General features: G+C 41.2%; 1 protein-coding gene across 6 annotated transcripts in view; it reads left to right on the forward strand.

Moving 5' to 3' along the window:
- The window catches only part of myo5aa (myosin VAa), a 52,555-nt gene that overhangs the window by 1,563 nt on the left and 31,150 nt on the right, over positions 1-19,842 (forward strand). For 5 of the 6 annotated variants that reach the window (XM_055045076.1, XM_055045078.1, XM_055045079.1 and 2 more), the window contains exons 1-7: positions 2,813-2,915; positions 11,533-11,643; positions 13,501-13,672; positions 13,992-14,136; positions 15,488-15,644; positions 17,892-18,035; positions 19,444-19,525. In XM_055045076.1, the coding sequence (XP_054901051.1) occupies positions 2,883-2,915; positions 11,533-11,643; positions 13,501-13,672; positions 13,992-14,136; positions 15,488-15,644; positions 17,892-18,035; positions 19,444-19,525 (844 nt within the window). In that variant the 5' untranslated portion in view covers positions 2,813-2,882. Of the gene's footprint in view, positions 1-2,812; positions 2,916-11,532; positions 11,644-13,500; positions 13,673-13,991; positions 14,137-15,487; positions 15,645-17,891; positions 18,036-19,443; positions 19,526-19,842 lie in introns of those variants that run through there. The other variant, XM_055045077.1, reaches the window with a different exon arrangement.

The raw sequence follows: 19,842 nt of genomic DNA on the forward strand, positions 1-19,842 counted from the left end.
CTACAATTTATAGATAATTTGACTTCCTCCACTCATTCCTGAGCAGAGACTGGATTTAAATGAGTCTGCTGTCTGGACTGATTGACTTCTGTTGCAGGGAAGGGTTTATGGGTTTTCTGTTTATGCTGCTGGTGGGAAGCCTAGACTTAGCCTCTGCCTTTAAACAGCACACTGCCATTAACAAGTGCGCCCCTGATTTCAGCGCCACTAACTGTGAGTTGCCTTTTCAGCTGTGGAAAACACTCTCCTCGTTGTGCTTTCTGAGGCAGGCCTGGGTAGGAGCTCATTGAGGAGGATTAAAGAGCCCTTTGAAAACGCTCGCACCCACCAACACTCATCATTATACCCAGTCTGGGGTTTTAGGGTCTGTCTGATCTGTCAGCTGGTGCGAAGGGAAGGTGAGTCGCACCTGGAGGTCTTTAAACCCGATTCGGTTTGTTTTCTTGTGGAGAACGAGTCAGGGTCAAAAATAGAACCAGGCGCTGAGAGGAAATGAAGCTGGGCTCTAAAAGAAAAAGCAGAGATGCCCAAAGAGGGAGGATGTTTTCTTGGAAGCCTCCCCTTCAGAAGAGGACGTTTCTTTTTATGGATTCCTAAAGCTCCGCATTGATTTATGAGCCTTAACTGTGGGGAGACTTTCGCCTCAGCAGATTATTGTTCTGCTTTCTGACAAACTCAGCGTTGGAGAAGGAGGGTTGTGAAAAAGATGCTGTGACTGTAAAACCACCTAATTGGTATATAGTACATTTGTCCAGTAACTCAGCATGGAGGGCTGAGACGGCTACGTAAAGTTTTAATAAACTTTCATATTAGTTTCAGCAATTCCTAAAATATAAAGAATAAATCAATAAATTAAAAAAAGTATGAAAATAAGTGTGAAAATCTTCTTGTGCCAGTCACCAGTTTTTTGGGAGATGTGGAGTATGAAGTGTGGATTTTTTTTTTTATTCCCCTTTTAGTTTTTTTCAGACCTGGAAAATGCTAAATGCTAACTGCATGCTTTTCCAGAACTTCATTCATTTAAATAACCCTGGAATAAACATACCTGATGAGCTCTGAGTGCTCCACTTACTGTAGACAGGAAAACACCTGCTGTTACATCACTTGTTGGGATGATGCCAGACTGTCAGCATGTCTTTTTTTTTGTTTTGTTTGTTTATTTAGCTTTTCTTTTAACCCATATGCAGCGGCGATGCTAAAACCGCTTCGTCATTGCTCTGCACCAGAACATTAAAAGGTCATCGAGAGGTCCGGCGAGCGAACAACACCCCTGACTCTGCAGTTTGAAGCAGCGATCGATGGATGTAATGTCGACCGAATGGCAGCGACAGTAAAAGTTGAGGAGGGTTTGATCCCTGTGATTTACAGCCGTCTTGATTTTGTGTTCTCTCTTCAGAAGTGGTGCCAAAACTGCAGCGTGTTTGACGTTGTTGGGTTTTTAATCGCCTAGAGAGAGGCCGTTAATCTGGGCATAGTGTTAATATATCCATACAAAGTGTCATATCGTTCAAAATTAATTGTATTTCAGTGACTCTATTTAAAAGGGGAATCTCAAACACAGATGATATTAGGGTTGAGTTGATTAATTGTGAATAATCGATTATTAAAATACTCGTTAACGAGGTTAGCAGTTGATTAATCATTGAACATCATCAAATACATTCATATTTAAGATAAAAAGATGATCTTTGTTTATAAATATGTTTTACTCAGAAGTCTTAAAGTCTCATAGTTTCAATTTGATCCAGTTTAATTCTGTTAAATTCTGTACATATATAAAATAATCTGAGATTTAGCATCTTTTGCCATGTTAATAAAAAAAAACAACTAAATGGTTATTTTCTTATTTAAAAAAGAATTGAATTATTTCTTTTGTACCTTCTCATGCTATTGCATTAAAAAGGATTAAGTAGTAGGTGAAAAATCTGCAAATGTGCCATTTTTTAAAAATCCAATTAATTGTTGGAATGATCGATTAATCGATTAATCCAAGATGCAGCCCCAGATGACATCCAGACAGATGTTCAGATGTTTTTTGCTCATTTGGAGAATATTACCTACAGCTAAAGATAACCCACATTTCACCTTGTTAGCAAATTTTGAATATTACGAAGAGTCTGTGAAAAGTTTCCACTTAAAAAGACGACCACGTACACAGAACTTGCATAGAGCTACTTTTGCATGAATTACTGCATCAATGCAGCATGACCCGGTTGACTTGACAACCGGGTCATTTAAAAAAAATAAATTATCTTGTGTAATATAGTACACATAATTACAACACTGTAAAATTACAAGAAATAGAGCTTGGAATACTTCACGTTTTATGTGCAATTCATCAATTTAATATTTCAACGTCACTTTCCAAAATAAGCAACGAGAGATACGGAACTTTCTTGTAACTTTTTGAGATGTACCTGTGCACTTTAAGACAGCATCATAAGACTGATAAGAAGTCCACTAATTTTGTTCCACTAAAAGTTTGTAAAGTAGATTCAGAAGAAGAAATTGAATCCTTACGTTGGACTTCTGTTTGTATTTTGTAACGTTCTGATTCTGCAGCCATGTTCATCACGTCTCTGTGAGCGCTGCTGTTGTGTCATTCGGCTCCCGGCTCATGTGATCGACGAAGGAAGCCGGGATGTTTGTTGACAGGCAGACGGGACGGCCAGTCATGTGTTGCGGGAACCGTAGGGAACGTCCATGAACCGCTGCTTGTGTCTGCAGACACAATGGGACGCTTCTGCTCCAGAGCGCAGCGCTCCATCGCTTAGAGTTCGGTCTTTTTTTTTTTTCCTCTTACCCTCCACACGTGTGGCCGGGAGCAGAAGGAAAACTAACCGGACGCAAAGGATGAGTTAGGAGTTGGCTCAGCTGACGAGATGAACCGGGAGCTGGAGTTTATGTTTGTTCAAGTAAGTTTTTTCTTGTTTTTGTTTTGTTCTGTTTTCTTTTAATGTGTCGAGTTATGAAAATTCACAGACTTCAATCAGAGAAACGTTCATGTTTCACTGTGGATGCGGTTCGGTTCCACGGGTAGCTATTTATCGAGTGTTTTGGACACGGTTCTGTTCTGGTGGGGGATTTGGTACCACCTCTGTAATGGAGTGCCTGGAGTCACTTTAATTTCTCCAGTCAGGAGGACCAGAATCCATATTTTGGCCTCTGAAAACTGGTGAAATCAGTGAAATGAAATCACTTTTTTGCATTTCGTTGGTGCATTCTTAGGTTTAGAGGCCGGTAAACTGTACAAAACTCTGACTCTGTGCTCCCATCCCTTTCCCCTGGCCTTTTGCAGTCCATCAAAACGGACAGCGCGGTTCTGAGAATCGAGCCAGGCCTACCTAATGTGATTAGTGGCCGGGCAGCATCACAGTTTCTTAGTGATAGAGACCTGGCAGGTTCTGGGTCTCGGCGTTCTCCTTAGGAAACTCGGGTCTCGAGACCCGCCCGTTTCATAACCGTCCACGCGATGCGAAGCCTGTGAACCCCGGCGTCATGCAGTGTCAGCCCAGCTGAGCAGAAAAACAGCAGATTCTCACATGAGGGGCATCATGTGACGAGGCCTCTGCAGTCTGGGACTCTGTTGACGGCTTTGCAGAGAGTATCCCGGCCAAACCACGGTTCACGCAGCTCCGCTTTTGTCTGGACGGCTCCCTCCGGCCCTCCTCATTGTAACCCGTCTTAAGGTTTTAATCTTCTTCCACTTGATTCACTTTTGTCCAAATTCCTCTCATTCCGATCTGCAGAGTTGTCAGAACAACATCGCTTCAGGCTCTGAGCCGTTTTGAGCTCCAGTTTGATGCAGCATGGCCAAACCTATTGGTCTTGTGAGATCAATAAGAAACTAGTTTGGATGAAGGAGCCTGTCATAGTCAAACTGGTAATCAATCAATCGATCAATCAAGTTTATCTGTATGGCACATTTCAGCAACATGGAAGTTCAGGTTGTCACTTTGTGAAAAGGAAAACATCAAACGCATCCTATTGTTGATAGCTGTGAAAACCAATGGCAGAAGATGCATTTTGTCAAGTACAATCGTTAAAACGATCAATACACATCAAAGACGTTGGTTAATGTTCCATTCATTATGGTTCAAAAACAACTCTGAACAGTTCAGCTTTGAGTCTTGATTTAGTGGAAAACAATGTTTGAGCTGCTTTGCTGTTTTCTGCAGCTTTCTTCCGGATTTGAGTTGTATAGAAGCTGAATGCTTGCCTGCCAGTTTTATTCACTTATTTACATAGTTTTCTTTAAAGAGATCATCATGGCCCTTAAGTTTGACATATTCCACACAAATGGTGGGATATTGTCATGAAATATTTTCCCTGGAAATGTTGCAAATTGTACGATACATGAAATTTGAGCTGAAAACAATTAGCATGTTCCGATTTTCTTTATATTTTAGTGTTGGGGATACAAAAATCATTAAAATAATTAATCAATCAATTTTCATAGATTTTTAGAAACTTTTTAGAAGCTCAACCAGGCTGAAAATATAATACTCCCTGTTGTGAAATCATAAAGAAAAAGCAATTAATCACGTCATCTACGGAAAGCTGAGCTCTGTTTTACTCCGAACCGACCAAGGCCAGACTCGAACCCAAGACACCACTTGAAAAGAACCTGCCTGACAACACGAAGTAGAGTTAGAGATCTCAAAACGTGACACTCAGTTCCCCTGTATGATCAAATCCACCTACAGGTGAGAAACAATGCCATCTATCACTGTAGGAAGAGTTATGAAGCAAATCCTTTGGATCAAGGTCACGCCAACATGGAGTGAAAATCTGTAAGTAACAGAACAATGGCCGACCTCCCCCTAAGTGGCTTGGCGGTGCTCTGCTGGAGATGCCAGATGAAGCTCTGGAAGCTCTACAACACCACTGTCCCTCCCCTACATGTTGCTGCTTACAGTCAAGGTGGCTAAATGACAGAGGAAAAAAGGGAAAATATTCCATCAGGTACTCACTTAAAAATGTTATATTTAGCATTATTATACCTTTAACGTGCTATAATATCTCGTGATATTATGAGCAGTATCTTGGATTATTTCAGAAGAATGATGATGATGATGATGGTGCCGATGCCGTGTTTGGCTCAAAGTCATTAATTACACTGTGAGGCGACGGCGCTGCCAGAGGAGCTTCAGTTCAAGAGTCAAAGCTCCAGGCTAAGTCTTTCTAATCTGCTCTCGACTCTGAGCAGATCTGCCAACGCTCCTCTGGGAAGCTCCGCCCCTTTTGGTCCCAGCAGTGCACCGCCAGTACATGAAGCCCCATACACACACACACACACACACACCCACACACACACACACACACACACACACACACAACACACACACACACCACACCCACACCCACACACACACACACACACACACACACACACACACACACGTTCTGGTGCAGTGTAGTTAATGGTGCTAATGTATACACCTGGGATCTGAATTTACAGACTGTTTTATAATTCTAGACATTGTGAAAGTCTTGATATAAACTGAAAAGCGAATCTCAAAAGTTAATGAATTTACAGAGACATTTATAAAACTAAAGAAACCCTGGGGATAATCCTGCATTAAGCTCTCTTCCACTTGTTTGTGTGTTGTCATTGATTGTAATTCTTCAGACGTTTCAGTTCAAACTACTCAAAAACAAAACTTATATCACTGTAAAGGAAGTACAGCGATATGTTCCTGCAGATAAACTGTGCTGTAGTTGCCCGTTATGCGATTAGCTGGTGTTAAACCCTGAATTAGCTTAACCACTCTCTGGTCCTTTATCTCAGCTAAACCAGGATTAGCCATGTATCTCGGACGGCTACCTTTAAACACTTCGCACTGACCTTTTGACCTCTACTCTGCGCTGACAGCACAGACCAACTCTGTCTAAGCAACTTTAATTTCTCCAATAAAAATAATCCAGTCCTATAAATAAAAAGCTGATTACAGAAAAGCATGAGGAGAGTGGCAGGCAGTAACTACAAGAAAGTTGCTGCTGAAAACTTATGAGAGGTTGTAGTATTGTAGTAAGAATCAGGATTTTTTTGGCCAAAACGGATTTCTGATTCACTGATTCACATTTTTATTCAAGTCATAATATTATATTTTTTTTGTTTCTTTTCCAATTACTGTAACAGAAAAGAGAAAAATGTGCTGCAGGTTCTTTGCTAAATAAGTTTTAGTCCTTAGAGAAGAAAACTCAATCAAGGGTCAAAGGTGAAGCGAGCAGATTAAACCTCGAAGACCCCTGGAAAACGGTATCGGCCAAGAAGAGGCCGATCGGTGCAAAGTCGATCAGAGTTGTAAACAAACGAGTCGGAGTTATGTTTCTGGCCAGAAAATCTGATTAAACCATTTCCTGATTACTCCACCAACATTTCCTTTCCCATCAGTATGTGAGAACAAGTCCGAACAGTATGCTGTGTTACGTCTCCTCAAACGTTCAAAACTTTGTTAAATCCAGTGGCAGAGGCAGCAGAGGATCGCAGCTGGTTATGAGCATCATATCCAGGGCCTGGAAAAATAGCGACGGCTCAATTCGTTTCCCATCAGGACACCTGCGACGCAAACGCAGATGGACGTTTGCGTCGCGCCGATTTCACGCCTCTTGTCCTTATTGTCATGCTGCAATTTGTGCAGATCCCCCTCCTCGCCCCTCCTCCCCCCTGCTCATAGGTTACGCACGCAGCACATGTGGAGAGAGGCTTTTTATTCGGTAACGTGATTTCTGATGTCACACATGCTCTGACGTCTTTGCTCCTTTATCGTCCTCCGCCAGCGACACGCCGGCCTCAGCTTCGTTCACTCTCATCCCGCCGTCTGCTGGAGTTTCTGTTCCCTCATTCATCTCGTTTTTTGTTTTCTGTTTTTTCCACCTCACGTTTCCCTAAATGCGCCACAGTGCTGACGCCCAGGCTGATGCCCTTGACACATAAAAACTTTTAGTATTCATGCTTGTGTGTTTTTGGTTGTGCAGTCTCAACCTTCAGCTCTCCTCTCCGTTGAACCCAGGGGATTTAGTTGGTGTATGAATACGATTCACTGCCCCTGCAGTCAAAACCGTGCCGCTTTCTCTTTCTTTTGTCTCCCACTCAACCCCTGTCTGTGAATCACACAGAAAGCAACGAAGTGAGCAACTTTCTGACATATTTGGGCGTCAACCGAAGCGACGTGTGAAGTGAGAGCGTTGCGGGTGTTTGGTTGTTGTTGTTTTTTCTGTGAGAAAATGATCATCGGGATCAGGAAGCGTGTTCATGCAGCGCAGCGATGCGATGCTGCTCAAAACTCCCTGCTTCTATTTTTAGCCTCCATCCTCCTCTCAGTTTCTTTCGCCGTTGCTAGGAGGCTGGAGGCTGGGACGGTGTCCTGCAGGGAGCAAAAAAATGGGAATGAATTAACAAAATGGTGGAAAAGCAGCATCTATACTAGCAATCCAACATTTCCATTTTTCATGTCTCATTAATTTGTTCAAAGGTAGTTAAAACTGAAATTTTCTATCTATAGTACATCTAAAACAAACTGTGTCAAGATTTCAAAAACTTCTTAAAATATCTGGGGTGGGGGGGTTCTGTCAGTTTTTGTTTGTAATTGTACAATCCATAATAACCTCAAAAAGAAGTCCACTGCTAAGACCTAAATCTCTCCGTCAATCCAAGATTACAAATAAATTAGCGATGCACAAATCAACAAGTCCAAGATCAGATTATTCTAATTCAATGCATTAAAAAAAACTCTAATTTTCAACATATAAGCAGGTTTCTTTATATATGGAGTGATTTGGGACATAGGCTTTGCAAAAACAAAAAAAAAAAATTGACATAATTTTCTGTTTCTAAATTTTTGTAATTCATTTATAATCTGCTCATGATTATCTTTTATATTTCACTGTATGGTTTCTGTAGGACTGTGTTACAGTCCTTATAGTAAAAAAAAATGGCTCATGAGCTGGTAAAGAAGTAGATATGTACACTGTGTACTTTAGGGCCATATAAAATCTTTATCTCAGTTTTCATCGTCATCATGTTAAGAAATTTGATGTCAGTCTTGTCTTCTGATCTTTTGGGATTTTGACAGTATTACACAGCACGATTAATAATAATTTTATATACTATTTTCATGTATTATTTGTGGACATTTTACCTGCAACAAACAAAAAGTGCATTTGTGTGTTGAATACCTTTAAATAGAGAAGAGGAAAGTTATTCCTCTCGATTCTGATATGAATCCTTGATAATTCAACTTGTATCAGAAAGTTCAGTTGCAAGACGTACTTGAAGTGGTTTCTGTGAAATGTCTTAAACATTGTGTATTTTTATAGATGCGTTCTGTCGATATGAAAGAGCTCAGGCCCCTGTGAACAGGTCAAATAGGCTTCCAGGCAGAGACCAACACAGCAGCCCTTTCACTGTGAACGCCACGGTCAGGGCTGCACAGAGGAAAACACAGATTTGTTCCATTACATTTACCAGACTTGGAAATATTTTATATTTAACAATGGATTCCTCTGTGTTTGCACATCTCTGTGTTTCTGTCCACATTTCGACATTGTGGAAATCATGGATACCTACACTGATGCTGGCAGGTTTCCTGCTGACACCAGGAGCAACAGATCGGTTGCTCTCATTTAAAACTAGCTTGTTCTTCAGGCCATCCGTGCATCCTTAAGAAGTTTTCAGTTTATGCATCTCAAACGTGGGCTCAAAATGTCCTAAACGCAGAGGAAAAAATGTACATTGTTGTACACGTTCAAATCACTGGTCATAAATTCTGTCGTGGCAGGACTTTCAAATGTAGATGTTTTTTTTTTTTTTTTCCTCTGGCAACTTCTCTGTCAGGCAAACGTTTGAGTCGCACCAAACATCTTCATTGCTTTCAGTGATTTGAGGCTACCAGTAACCAGCTGCTAATTTACCATTGCTTGCCAGCGAGCTTTTTTTTTTTTCCTCTATCAGGGGTAAGAGCAGATTTATGGCCGACTGGCTGGATGATATTCGTTTTGGCCAATGTCTGACTTCTGCTGCCATCCTGTATGAGGCTCGATGCAAAATCACGTGTAAGCTCGGTACTACGGGGCTTATAGCTGCTTGCAGTCCTTACAACTAGCTTGCAATGCAGCTAGTTCCCCCAACCATCCTTAATATCTGCCGTTTTTTTCTGTCTTAAATTTAATTCAAGGTGCCATTAACAAATGTTAAAAGTGTAGTACCGCATTCCTTTTTAAAAAATGTATTTGCAGTATCCTAAAATGGTATCTGACTTTTTCTGGCCGATACCAATTTATTGATATTTTCTTCAGGTTTGATAGAGGTAAACATAATTATGGGGAGATTTTTCTTATGATGAGAGACGGTTTAAAAAAAACAAAAACATTTTTACGACACAAGAAAATTGGCTGTTTTTGATTTTCTTCTGATTGATGCATCTTTCGTCTAAAAGCAGCTGTTTCTACAGGTTGGCTGTAAAAGTTCAAGGCTGTTCCCTTTTTCAAGTTGCAAGCACACCAGTGGTGTTACTGGGCGGGTAAAACTGACCTTCCTCTTCTTGAATTGAAATGTATTTGGCTGGTGAAGGGCCCCAATTCCACCCTCTGTTTCCTGCCAGTTTTCCTGCCCGTATCGGACGCAAGCCGCCCGGGTCGTATGACGGATGAGGGTTTTGTGTGACCATGAAGTCATGATTCAGATGATCGGTCGTGGAGCAGCAGACGTAATAAACCCAGTTTGCGTTCTTCTACAATGAGGCCTCTTTCTTTGGCTTCTGTGAAATTGTCATCAGCAGTTTATGTAACGAGGGCAAAGGAAGCAGTGAAATCGTTATCAGACTCGCGGCAGAAATTCTCCAAGCGCTCATCGTCATGTGCCTCAGCTGGCCCTGTCCACTGAGTGTAATTTAATATTTCGGTGGTGGGAACTGTTTTTATTTGGGAGAATGTTAGATAAACAGCAAAGTGGAGAGAAGCAGTTGAGATCAGATCTTTTTGACAATATTGAAGTTACTGAAATTTGACTGCCATTCATTTAACTGTAACAGTTGAAGCAAACATTGTACTAACACAGAGGCAGAACTGGACCTTTCCCCTCGAATCGCCAAAATTGGCCCCATTTTGATTGAATTTATCAAAAAACATGAATAAAGATTCACTCACTGGCTTATTCCTGACCTATGTTGATGTCTACTTCTCTCTTTCTTTTACAATTTCTTTTTAAGGATAAGAGTATGTTATACAAATAGAGGTCTGCCCAATGTTGAGTATGGTGGAGGACCTGTAATGCTGTGGGTGTGTTGCCCTTCCATGAACTAAAATGTGATCAGATTGACACTGAATGATTGTAGGGTATTATAGGCTGTGTAGTGTCTTGTTGATTTAAAAAAATGAAGTATTAAATGCCAGTGATTACGATAAGCAGATTGAACTTTAACCCTAAATATTCTAAAGGTTGGGTTTTTAAAACTTGCTCAGCATGAGATTTCACCACTGGAACCACATGAATTAAACTGATGACTATTATTGCCTCTCCTGGTAAAGATGCAGTGATGGTGACGGGGACTGTAAATGGAATAGAAGATAAATATTATTTAATGTATTCTTTAAACCAGCAGTCTATTAGCAATATATGAAAAATAATAAAAAGACATGACAAACTGATGTGCAATACCAGCAGGTAAGTTCAGCAACAACTTCATGTATGTTATCTATGACCACGTTGGTCCTGATACAACTTTTTCACTTCTGATACTGATATTGCAGCTTTGTGTTTTGATCGATACCGATATTGACTTTTATTATTTGTTTTGTCATAAAAGGGTTCATCAAGTGGTATCACTAAGACAAAGAACAATAGTCAGCAGCAGTAGGTATGAGGACGACCCATCACTTACTGCTGGATGGAAATGCTGGGGCGGACTGGTGTGAAACGCTTATACCAGACGCAGGCCAACACTATCCGATATGTTTTTTGGCTGATCGTGTGCCGATTTCCAATATCAGTATCAAACGGGGGGAGAACTTAAAACGCAAATTGATTTTATATCGGTTTTTTAGACTTTTTATTTTTTAAATGGAAAGATTCTTTATTTTTCTGATTAAATCTTAGCAATCTTCTTTGCTACGATTTCATTCTTCAGCCGATCAGATGACGCGTTTGCTGGCGCGTTTCCCACACGTCTCGACGTGATCAGCTGCTCGCATTGTGTCACACCTCCATAAGGTCAGAGCCAGTTTTATCGCAACATCCGTCTGTGTGACATTTCCACAACTGCATTCTCGGCCCATCAGGAGCCGCTCCATTGACGGTTCCCACCACTTTACGGGCCGCTGTGAGCCGGGTGCTCATGACTCCGTACACACAGAGCCCTCTGTTTACTCTCAAGTCATGCTGTTGGCAGAAGAAAACCCTTCTGCCACCCCACCAACTTTCACTCATTTGTTTGGATGAAACACCAGGAAGTCTGTATTTAACTAATGTGTTTTTGCTCATACTTAACTTCCTTTTTCTTTTTTCTTTTTTCTTTTGCTTGTTTCCTCCAGTCTGCTCGGGTTTGGATCCCCGACGCGGAGGAGGTGTGGAAGTCTGCCGAGCTCACCAAGGACTACAAAAATGACGACGCCTCACTTCACCTCATGCTGGAGGATGGAACGGTGAGATCATCGCATGGAAGAGTGGTGGTCTCTCTATTTTTGTAACTCCTCCTCCCCTTCTACTTCTGCTGCGTCTCATTAGTGCTTATTGGTCGAACCATTAGCACACAAATGGGATTTTCAGGCTAAGACGCCGCCAACGACCATTTCAAATGGATCAGCTCATTTTAATTCGTTCACATAAAACACAGACCGCTATGAACTCTCTCTGTCGTCCCTCTAGCAGTCACAAATAAGCACTTCTTTTACTGCACACGCTGGCCAAACTATTTACCATGATGCTTCTTGTGATTTCAAATGTTAAACGTAACCACAAGCCCCACCAGCATGTGAAAGAGGTTTTGTGTTTGGCTCCGATTGCGTCGCCGTCCGTTTAATGTTTCCAAACTTCGGCAGCAGCTTTCTGGGAAGAAAATGTTTTTTTTAGATGCTTTTTTTCCAGATAACCGAGTTCAGATGAGGAGCCGGTACGTCTCACATGTTGCTGCTTTTACCTCTGCCTTTAATAAAATGCGCCTACAAAGGTTTGCAACTCTTATCTGTGCAACTAATATGTACAGTATTCCAGAGAATTATTAGCAATATGCAGTATTTTGCAGAAGAATTTGTATCCTTTAAAGTTTTCTCACATTTTGTCACCTTGCTGCCATACTCATCAATACAATCTAGCAACTTCAACATCCAATAAAAAGCAAATAGACAATGTGTGCAGAAATTACTGCTGTCAATCAATTTAAAAAATGTAATCAATTTAATCACATTCTTGCGATTAATCGCTGTGTCTAAGTTTGTAAGCTTGAGATATAAATATACACGCAGTCGTTGCTCTTGTAGGAATGGTGACATGGGAAAGCCCCTCCTTCTGCTGCTATCCAACCAGTTAAAATTCAAACACTTATCAGATTTATTTTTCAGCGACAGAAAGCAGGTAATGCAGTCTCCCAGTGCTTAACTGGAGCTAAAGAAAACTTCCTCCACTACACATTGATTCAGGTAGCAGTAAGCTTGTTCAAGGGACAGCTGACAGATAAGACATATTTTATTTTCTAGATATTCGGTGCCTCACCGTTTTCTGATGCCGCCCTGGGCAACTGCCCATGTAGCACAAATCAAAAACCACCACTGTCTGTGCATTTTCAAAACATGTTTGAGAAAATATTTGCCAATATTTTTGTGCATTGTTGCATCGTGATTTTTTACAGACGGGGAAAAAAAATTTGTAATGACCCAAATCTGAATCGGCAGGACGGGGTTTTAAACATCAGGCTAGAAAACGGTAATGGTTACACCCTGGTCAGTTCAAAAAGTAAAAAGTAAAACTCATTAATTTATCATTCATATAAAGACACTTGTGTATTTCAAGAACCTCTGCGAATTTGATCACAACTAAAGAAAACGAAAAGTTCAGGACTTTTCTTTTACTCCATAATATCAATAAAACATTTTAATACGAACATATTGTGGTCTATAAAATCACTGACTTGTCAGATGTCCAGCAGACCGACACAAGGACGATAGTCTGTTCAATTCAGAGCTCCATTTTCAAACATGTTAATGAAAAAACTGAGTGAATTTTAAAAGTATTATTAAATGCAGAAGATGCCTATTTCAAGTAGGAATATTTTTCAAGAATAATATCTGCGGTGCTACCAGAGCTGTGCTATACTGTCACAACTATAAAGTCACCTGAAAGAAGAAGTGAAGTGTCTTTTTAAATTGTGATTTTCATTGCTATCATAACAGTGCTGCAAAAGTCCGTATTGGATCGCCCACCGTCTACATCTAGGTGTACCTGTCCTGTACTCGCTGTAGAGTCTCTGTTGATTTTTCAACCGTTTTGTCGTCTCTGATTCTCAGACCATTGATCACAAGCTGGACCCCAAGACGAAGAACCTGCCCTACCTGCGGAACCCGGACATCCTGGTGGGCGAGAACGACCTCACTGCCCTCAGCTACCTCCACGAGCCCGCCGTGCTACACAACCTCAAAGTCCGCTTCATCGACTCAAAGCTCATCTACACCTACTGCGGTAGGTTGTCCGCTTCCTGTCGCCTAACCAGTGAAAATGCTGCCGATCGCAGCAGGACCAATCATCTTTAACAAGCGGCTACCGTTTCAAAGTGTGCCGTTTCACAGTTAGCTGGCCGAACATTCGGATCTTCCACGGCTTCGGTCTTTTGTTTATAGACTGGATGAAACGTGTTTCATACTGTACGCTGTGCTTCTAAGCTGAGGAAACCGTTTATGAACGGCTGTCGCTCACTGCCAGAACATGTTGGCCGTGTCACCATGCCAGCTGTGTGTCGTTGACGTAAAACCAGATGAGCATTTCTCTCTCTCTCTCGCAGGAATCGTTCTCGTGGCCATCAACCCGTACGAGACGTTGCCGATCTATGGGACGGACATAATCAACGCCTACAGCGGGCAGAACATGGGAGACATGGACCCACATATCTTTGCCGTGGCAGAGGAGGCTTACAAGCAGATGGCAAGGTGTGTGTGTGTGTGTGTGTGTGTGTGTGTGTGTGTGTGTGTGTGTGTGTGTGTGTGTGTGTGTGTGTGTGTGTGTGTGTGTGTGTGTGTGTGTGTGTGTTACCTGAGGAGCATTGGCTGCAGTCTCCCTGTAGCTCAGCACTCCCTCTTTCTCCAGGGTTTGTAGGTCAAAGCCCAAAATAACCTCATGGTGGTCACACTGTCTGCCACTCTCTTCTTGTTCATGTGATCTCAAAGGAGACGCCCACACAGAGGGGAAGACACCAAACTCTGTTCTACTGTCAAAACAGACGATTATTGTAGTCATTCTGACGATGAATTGATTCATCATATGTTTTTAAAGAAAGCACGTCCCACTGACTTTTTTATTGAACCACTTAAAGCCTTTCCTCAATATTAGAAATACATGAAAGAGGCAAACACAACAAATAGTTAATTTCTTTCTTTAAGTAAGAAAATAAACATTTTATTGCCTAAAAATGCAATAACATGGCATTCCTTTAGTAAATCTGAACCAGGTGAAGATAAAATTGAGAAGTTTTGACTACGACCTATTTACACCGTGTTCCAAATTATTATGCAAATTGAATTTAAGTGTCATAAAGATGAAATATTTTGTTGTGCTATTAAATGTATAGATGGTATTGTGTGTCAGGGCTCTTTGAATCACTATAATTAGTTGATTAGTTTGTCTGGTGGGCTCAATTAATCTACTTTAGAAGGATGTTCCACATTATTAAGCAGGCCACTGGTTTGGGGAAGAGAAAGGAAAATCATCAGATAGTATAGTGCCGAATGACAAGGTATGAAAACATGAGACATTTAATGAAAACTGAAGCGTGAAGAGATTTGTGGCTGATTCAGAACAAATATGGATTTGTGCAGGTAAAGGCAGAACGAGGAAGGTTTCTGTCAGACAAATTCATCGCAGTAAGAGAGCAGCTGTTAAAAGGCCCTTACAAAGCAGCAAACAGTGATTTGAAGCTGCTGGTGCCTCTGGAACCTCAAGGTGGAGGATCCTCCAGAGTCTTGCGGTGCATGAACCGACTATTGGGCCCCCATAACCAGAGCTCACAAGCAGAAACGGTGGCAGTGGGCCCAGCCATACATGAAGATTAATTTTCAAACAGACTTGTATGCTGATAACTGTTGTGCAACTTGTAAGTGTTGATTATTCACATTTGACCATAAACACTCTAAAAGAGAAGATGATGGGATAAACTAAAAACAATAATAGATACCAACAAGCATGATCCACTTTCAACATGACCTTAGCTTTTGTCATGTATTTCACTTTGAACATCAGTTTCCATCTTATAATGTAACTTTTTTTATTATTATTATTTGCCAGAGATGAGAGAAACCAGTCTATTATCGTGAGTGGAGAGTCCGGAGCAGGAAAGACTGTCTCAGCCAAATATGCCATGCGGTACTTTGCTACAGTCAGTGGTTCTGCCAGCGAGGCCAACGTAGAAGAGAAGGTTTTGGCTTCCAACCCCATCATGGAGGTAAGAAAACTAGTTTGATCGCTAGAAAAGTACTCGAGATGCACCGATCAATCGACCAGAGACTGGAATAGACCGATTTTTCTTTGCATCAAAACATAAAGAACAAAAGAAAGGAAGGACACAAAATAAGTCAGAGAAATGCCAGGATATCAGGTCCCCTGTCTCTCATCCTGAATGGATTAAATAGAAAGTTTGACATTTAGAGAGATTCCAGTCTTTTTGCAATAAATCTGAATCTGCCAATTTTTCTCTATTTGGCTTTAATTGCTAATCGTCTTGTCAAAAAACCTAAAAATCTAAATAAATGTTTCCATTGCCCATTGAATGCATCACATTAAATAACTCCCGCTATTTTCAGTTTAGAAACACATCATTCAGTAGCATGAACTATGATGCTTTTGCTTTGCCCTTGACTGAAATCTGTTTGACTCAAGTTCATTTGAATTGCACAGGGCAGTTCAACGTGCTTTATGAGAAAAAAACGGAACACAATACACACGAAAAAATACATTACAGTGGCAAATTAAAGAGAAGTAATCAAAAGTTGCAAACCAAGGAGAGGTCCGAGGGAGGAGGGGTTGACAGACTGTCAGTTCCCAAAACCATACAAAAAAAAAACCTTGTAAAAGCACAGGGTGAACACGTCAGGGGTTAAAACCGCAGGAGGCTTAGAAAACAAACACTAAAAAAGAATTGGATAAATCAGTCTGCAGAAAATCAGAACTTTGTATTGTCCAGGAAAAGAACCTGATATCTAAGGATGTGCTTTGTCATATTGAACTCCCTGACACAGTTCTTTTTTATATTTTTAAGTCTGAATGTCTTTGCGTTCCTGTATCCACAAGCGCTCTTTATTTCAATAAGGGATCCTGTCCTCTCTCCTTCATTTGGATCCACTGACTCCTCCCTTCTTCCTCTCCACCTCTCTCTATGATCTGTGCCAGCAGAAGTTTTCCCCTCCACCGTTTCCGTTTTTCTTTTGCCTTTTTCTCCTCTTAGTCTCGCCGTCCGTCCGCTCTGTTGGTCCCTTTTTCGCCACCGTGCTCACATCCGTCTTTAGCCACTCGAGGATGGGCTCGCAGAATGAATAAACGTCTTTCTCCTCGTGTCGCAGCGGTGATGTCACCGCCGCCTGTAAACCTGGATTTAGAGCAGATGGTTGCATCAGCCTCCTTCGCCGATTTCACAGAACCCGCCTGTGTGAATGCCCGTTTGACGGGGAGAGAGGGAGTCGGGGTGTGTGCGCTGTTTGCTCATGCTTGGCTGATGCTGACAGAGATTGGAATACCTGCTCTGCTGAATGCTTCCTTGTCTGCAGTGAAAGGCTGTGTGTTTGGCCTTAACTCAGCAAGAACCCGCTGCGCTCGTGCTTAATCTAATTCTGTTCAGGCTAGCTGGTATTCAGCTTTGATGTGTGGGTGTGTGTGTGTTTATGTGGCTCCACCCGTCTGCTGATGATTCCTCCAGGGCTCATTGATCAATGATGCTCAAAGGATGGGGGTCTGATTGCTGTTGAGTCATTTGAATTCATCCAGTCGCTCAGAAGGCAGTGTGTGTAGAAGAACTGATTCCTTAAAGGAGAATACGTCTTTGTTCTCATCTGTTAAACACGCATTTGCTATAGTTTAAACTTCTAAAATGACTGAAATATTACCTCAAATAAATGAATCAATATTTCTACAGAAATTTCCACAAGCAGGCATCATCATTTGGAAATAATAGCTTGTGAGACCAAGCCCCAATTGCAGGAGGAGGGTGGTGCGCATCCAGTCCAACCCGTCAACTGTAAACCGAGCTTAATCCGTCTTTACTGTCACTGTTACCGGTGTATGAGAAACCCTATTTAAAATAAAGAAATGGCGCTTAGCTAGGGGGATTTAGCCTGGTGGCCCACCAGGTTTATAATACACTGGAGGCTTAGAGAAGCCTTTACTGCCCATCACTCTAGAAAGGGTTATAAGGGCATTTCCAAACAATACAAGAGTGGACTCTCCAGATAATTCACTCCAAAGGACTTTGGCATGTCCAGAGAAATTGCAAAAAAAACCAACAGCTACTTCCCAGACAGTTACAGTCCTTAGTTATCATCTTAGAGTTCATGACTGGAGAGTTATGAAAATAGGCTGATTTCGCTCTATTTCTTTAGGTACTTTTCCAAGGAATTTTACTGACAAATAAAATGATAATAAATAAACTTAAATGACCGTAAAATGTTTGTTAGCATAATGTGACTCTCTTTTTTTTCAGGCCATCGGAAACGCAAAGACCACCCGGAATGACAACAGCAGCCGCTTTGGCAAATACATTGAGATCGGCTTTGACAATCGATATCGCATCATCGGGGCCAACATGAGGACATATCTGCTGGAGAAATCCAGAGTGGTGTTCCAGGTGAGGGCACAAATGCACGGCTGAATGCACAGCTACACGTGTAGCAGTGCATTCAGCTACACCTGTGTGTAGCTACACGTGGGATTTATGACGCAACCTGGTCACTTTCTAACTGCTGCTCTTTCTGAAACTCCGCCTTCAGGAAGATATAACAACATGGCTCCTCTCTTCACCCTTTAACAACAGTTTTACCAGTGATTCACTGAGAAGTAGCTGCTACAATGAGCCCAACAGATTCACAGCTCCACCAGGCATTTGCTAATTGTTGCTGGCTAGTCTGAAGGAGCTGCCAAACCTCTCTAATTTTTATTTGTGAAATTAAAAAAAGGCCTTTATTTCACAGTAATGAGCAACTTTGTCAATCTATCTCAAATACATTACGGTCTGTTTTCTGGAAGTCGATGTGATGTGAAAACTTTGGAGTGAGAGATTTCTGCAAGCCACTGCATCATCTAGGAAATTAAAATGGATATTTCAGAGGAAGAAATGAATCTGTCACACCTCGTGCCGACTGTACCGAGTCACCAAACAAACCAGGCCTGCCCAACGAAGCTGTTACCTTTGCTTTATGGTCACATTGGAGATATTCCAATATGGCAATCCTTGGCTTTATCTAGGACAGATGTTTAAAAGAAGAGATGGCTTTCATTCCTTCAAAGAATGCCCAAAATTAAATGTGATATTTCATAGTGAGAGTTCATCAGTGTCAGTGTAATCGGACGTTTTTTTTATTTGGCTAAGCAATAGCTGTCAGGCTAGTTTTGTGCAGACCAGGTATTCAGGAGTTACTTCCTTGTTTATAAACTCTACTTTCCTTTTCCTTTTCTTTCTGAGTGTCTGGTTTGTTCAGTCCAATTTAAAAACTCACTTCCCTTTGCTTCTATGTAACTTGGTTTTTATTGCATGTATGTGCGTGCTCATCAGGTCTTACTGACTTACTCGTAGATCCAGGAAGGCAGCTTCTAAATTAAGAACAGATGTGTGTTTTTGTGTCATAGACGGCGCAGTTGAGGAATGAGGATGTTGCGGAGAAAAGCATTTACTTTTTCTTCTCGCTTGTCTTCATGCGTGGCGAGTGTGAGTTACAGGTGCCAGACTGCATATTTTGAGGTTTTGATTTTGATGCACTGATTTTCAGTTAATACTGATGTTCTTTGCTGGGAGTTTAATGCAGGGAGGCCATGATTTGTTTCTATTTCCTGTAAGTGTGTTTGCGTGCCTTGGAGAAAAGTGATAATTCCCGATCTTCTGGTTTTAAAAGTGTCAAGTCGTGACACTTCTAATCCAAAGTACTCCTATAATGATTTGAAAAATATGCATATGTATGTATTCTATTGTAGGTCCTAGTCATAGTTCTTGTAGCTTGTGTGTTGTCAGGTTGATGTTCTTTGTTCTTCCTGCTCTTCAGGCGGACGAGGAGAGGAATTACCACATCTTCTATCAACTCTGTGCATCAGCTAATCAGCCTGAGTTCAAGAATCTGAGACTAAGTAAGTTACACGAACCTCCTCACTTACCGTTCAATTACACCGGGAAAAAAAATCGGTTAAAATATCCTTGTTCATTGACATATTTAGTTAAAGTTCCTTTCTTTTTATTTTAGATTAGTTACCCATAAATAAACAATTTACCAAAAGTTCGAAACTGTATTCAAAGAAATGTGTTTATTGCGCCTGTACGGGTTCAGCGACTGCACTTTTCTGCCGATTCCAGTATTGGCTGAAACCATTTTTCTTTTACTTATCAGTGCACTCCTAAACACCAGACCTTTTTACCATTTTGCTCTTAATAAAGTAACAGCACAAGT

This window comes from Poeciliopsis prolifica, unplaced genomic scaffold (assembly GCF_027474105.1).
Source record: "Poeciliopsis prolifica strain line A6 unplaced genomic scaffold, Auburn_PproV2 SCAFFOLD021, whole genome shotgun sequence".
Taxonomy (NCBI): domain Eukaryota; kingdom Metazoa; phylum Chordata; class Actinopteri; order Cyprinodontiformes; family Poeciliidae; genus Poeciliopsis; species Poeciliopsis prolifica.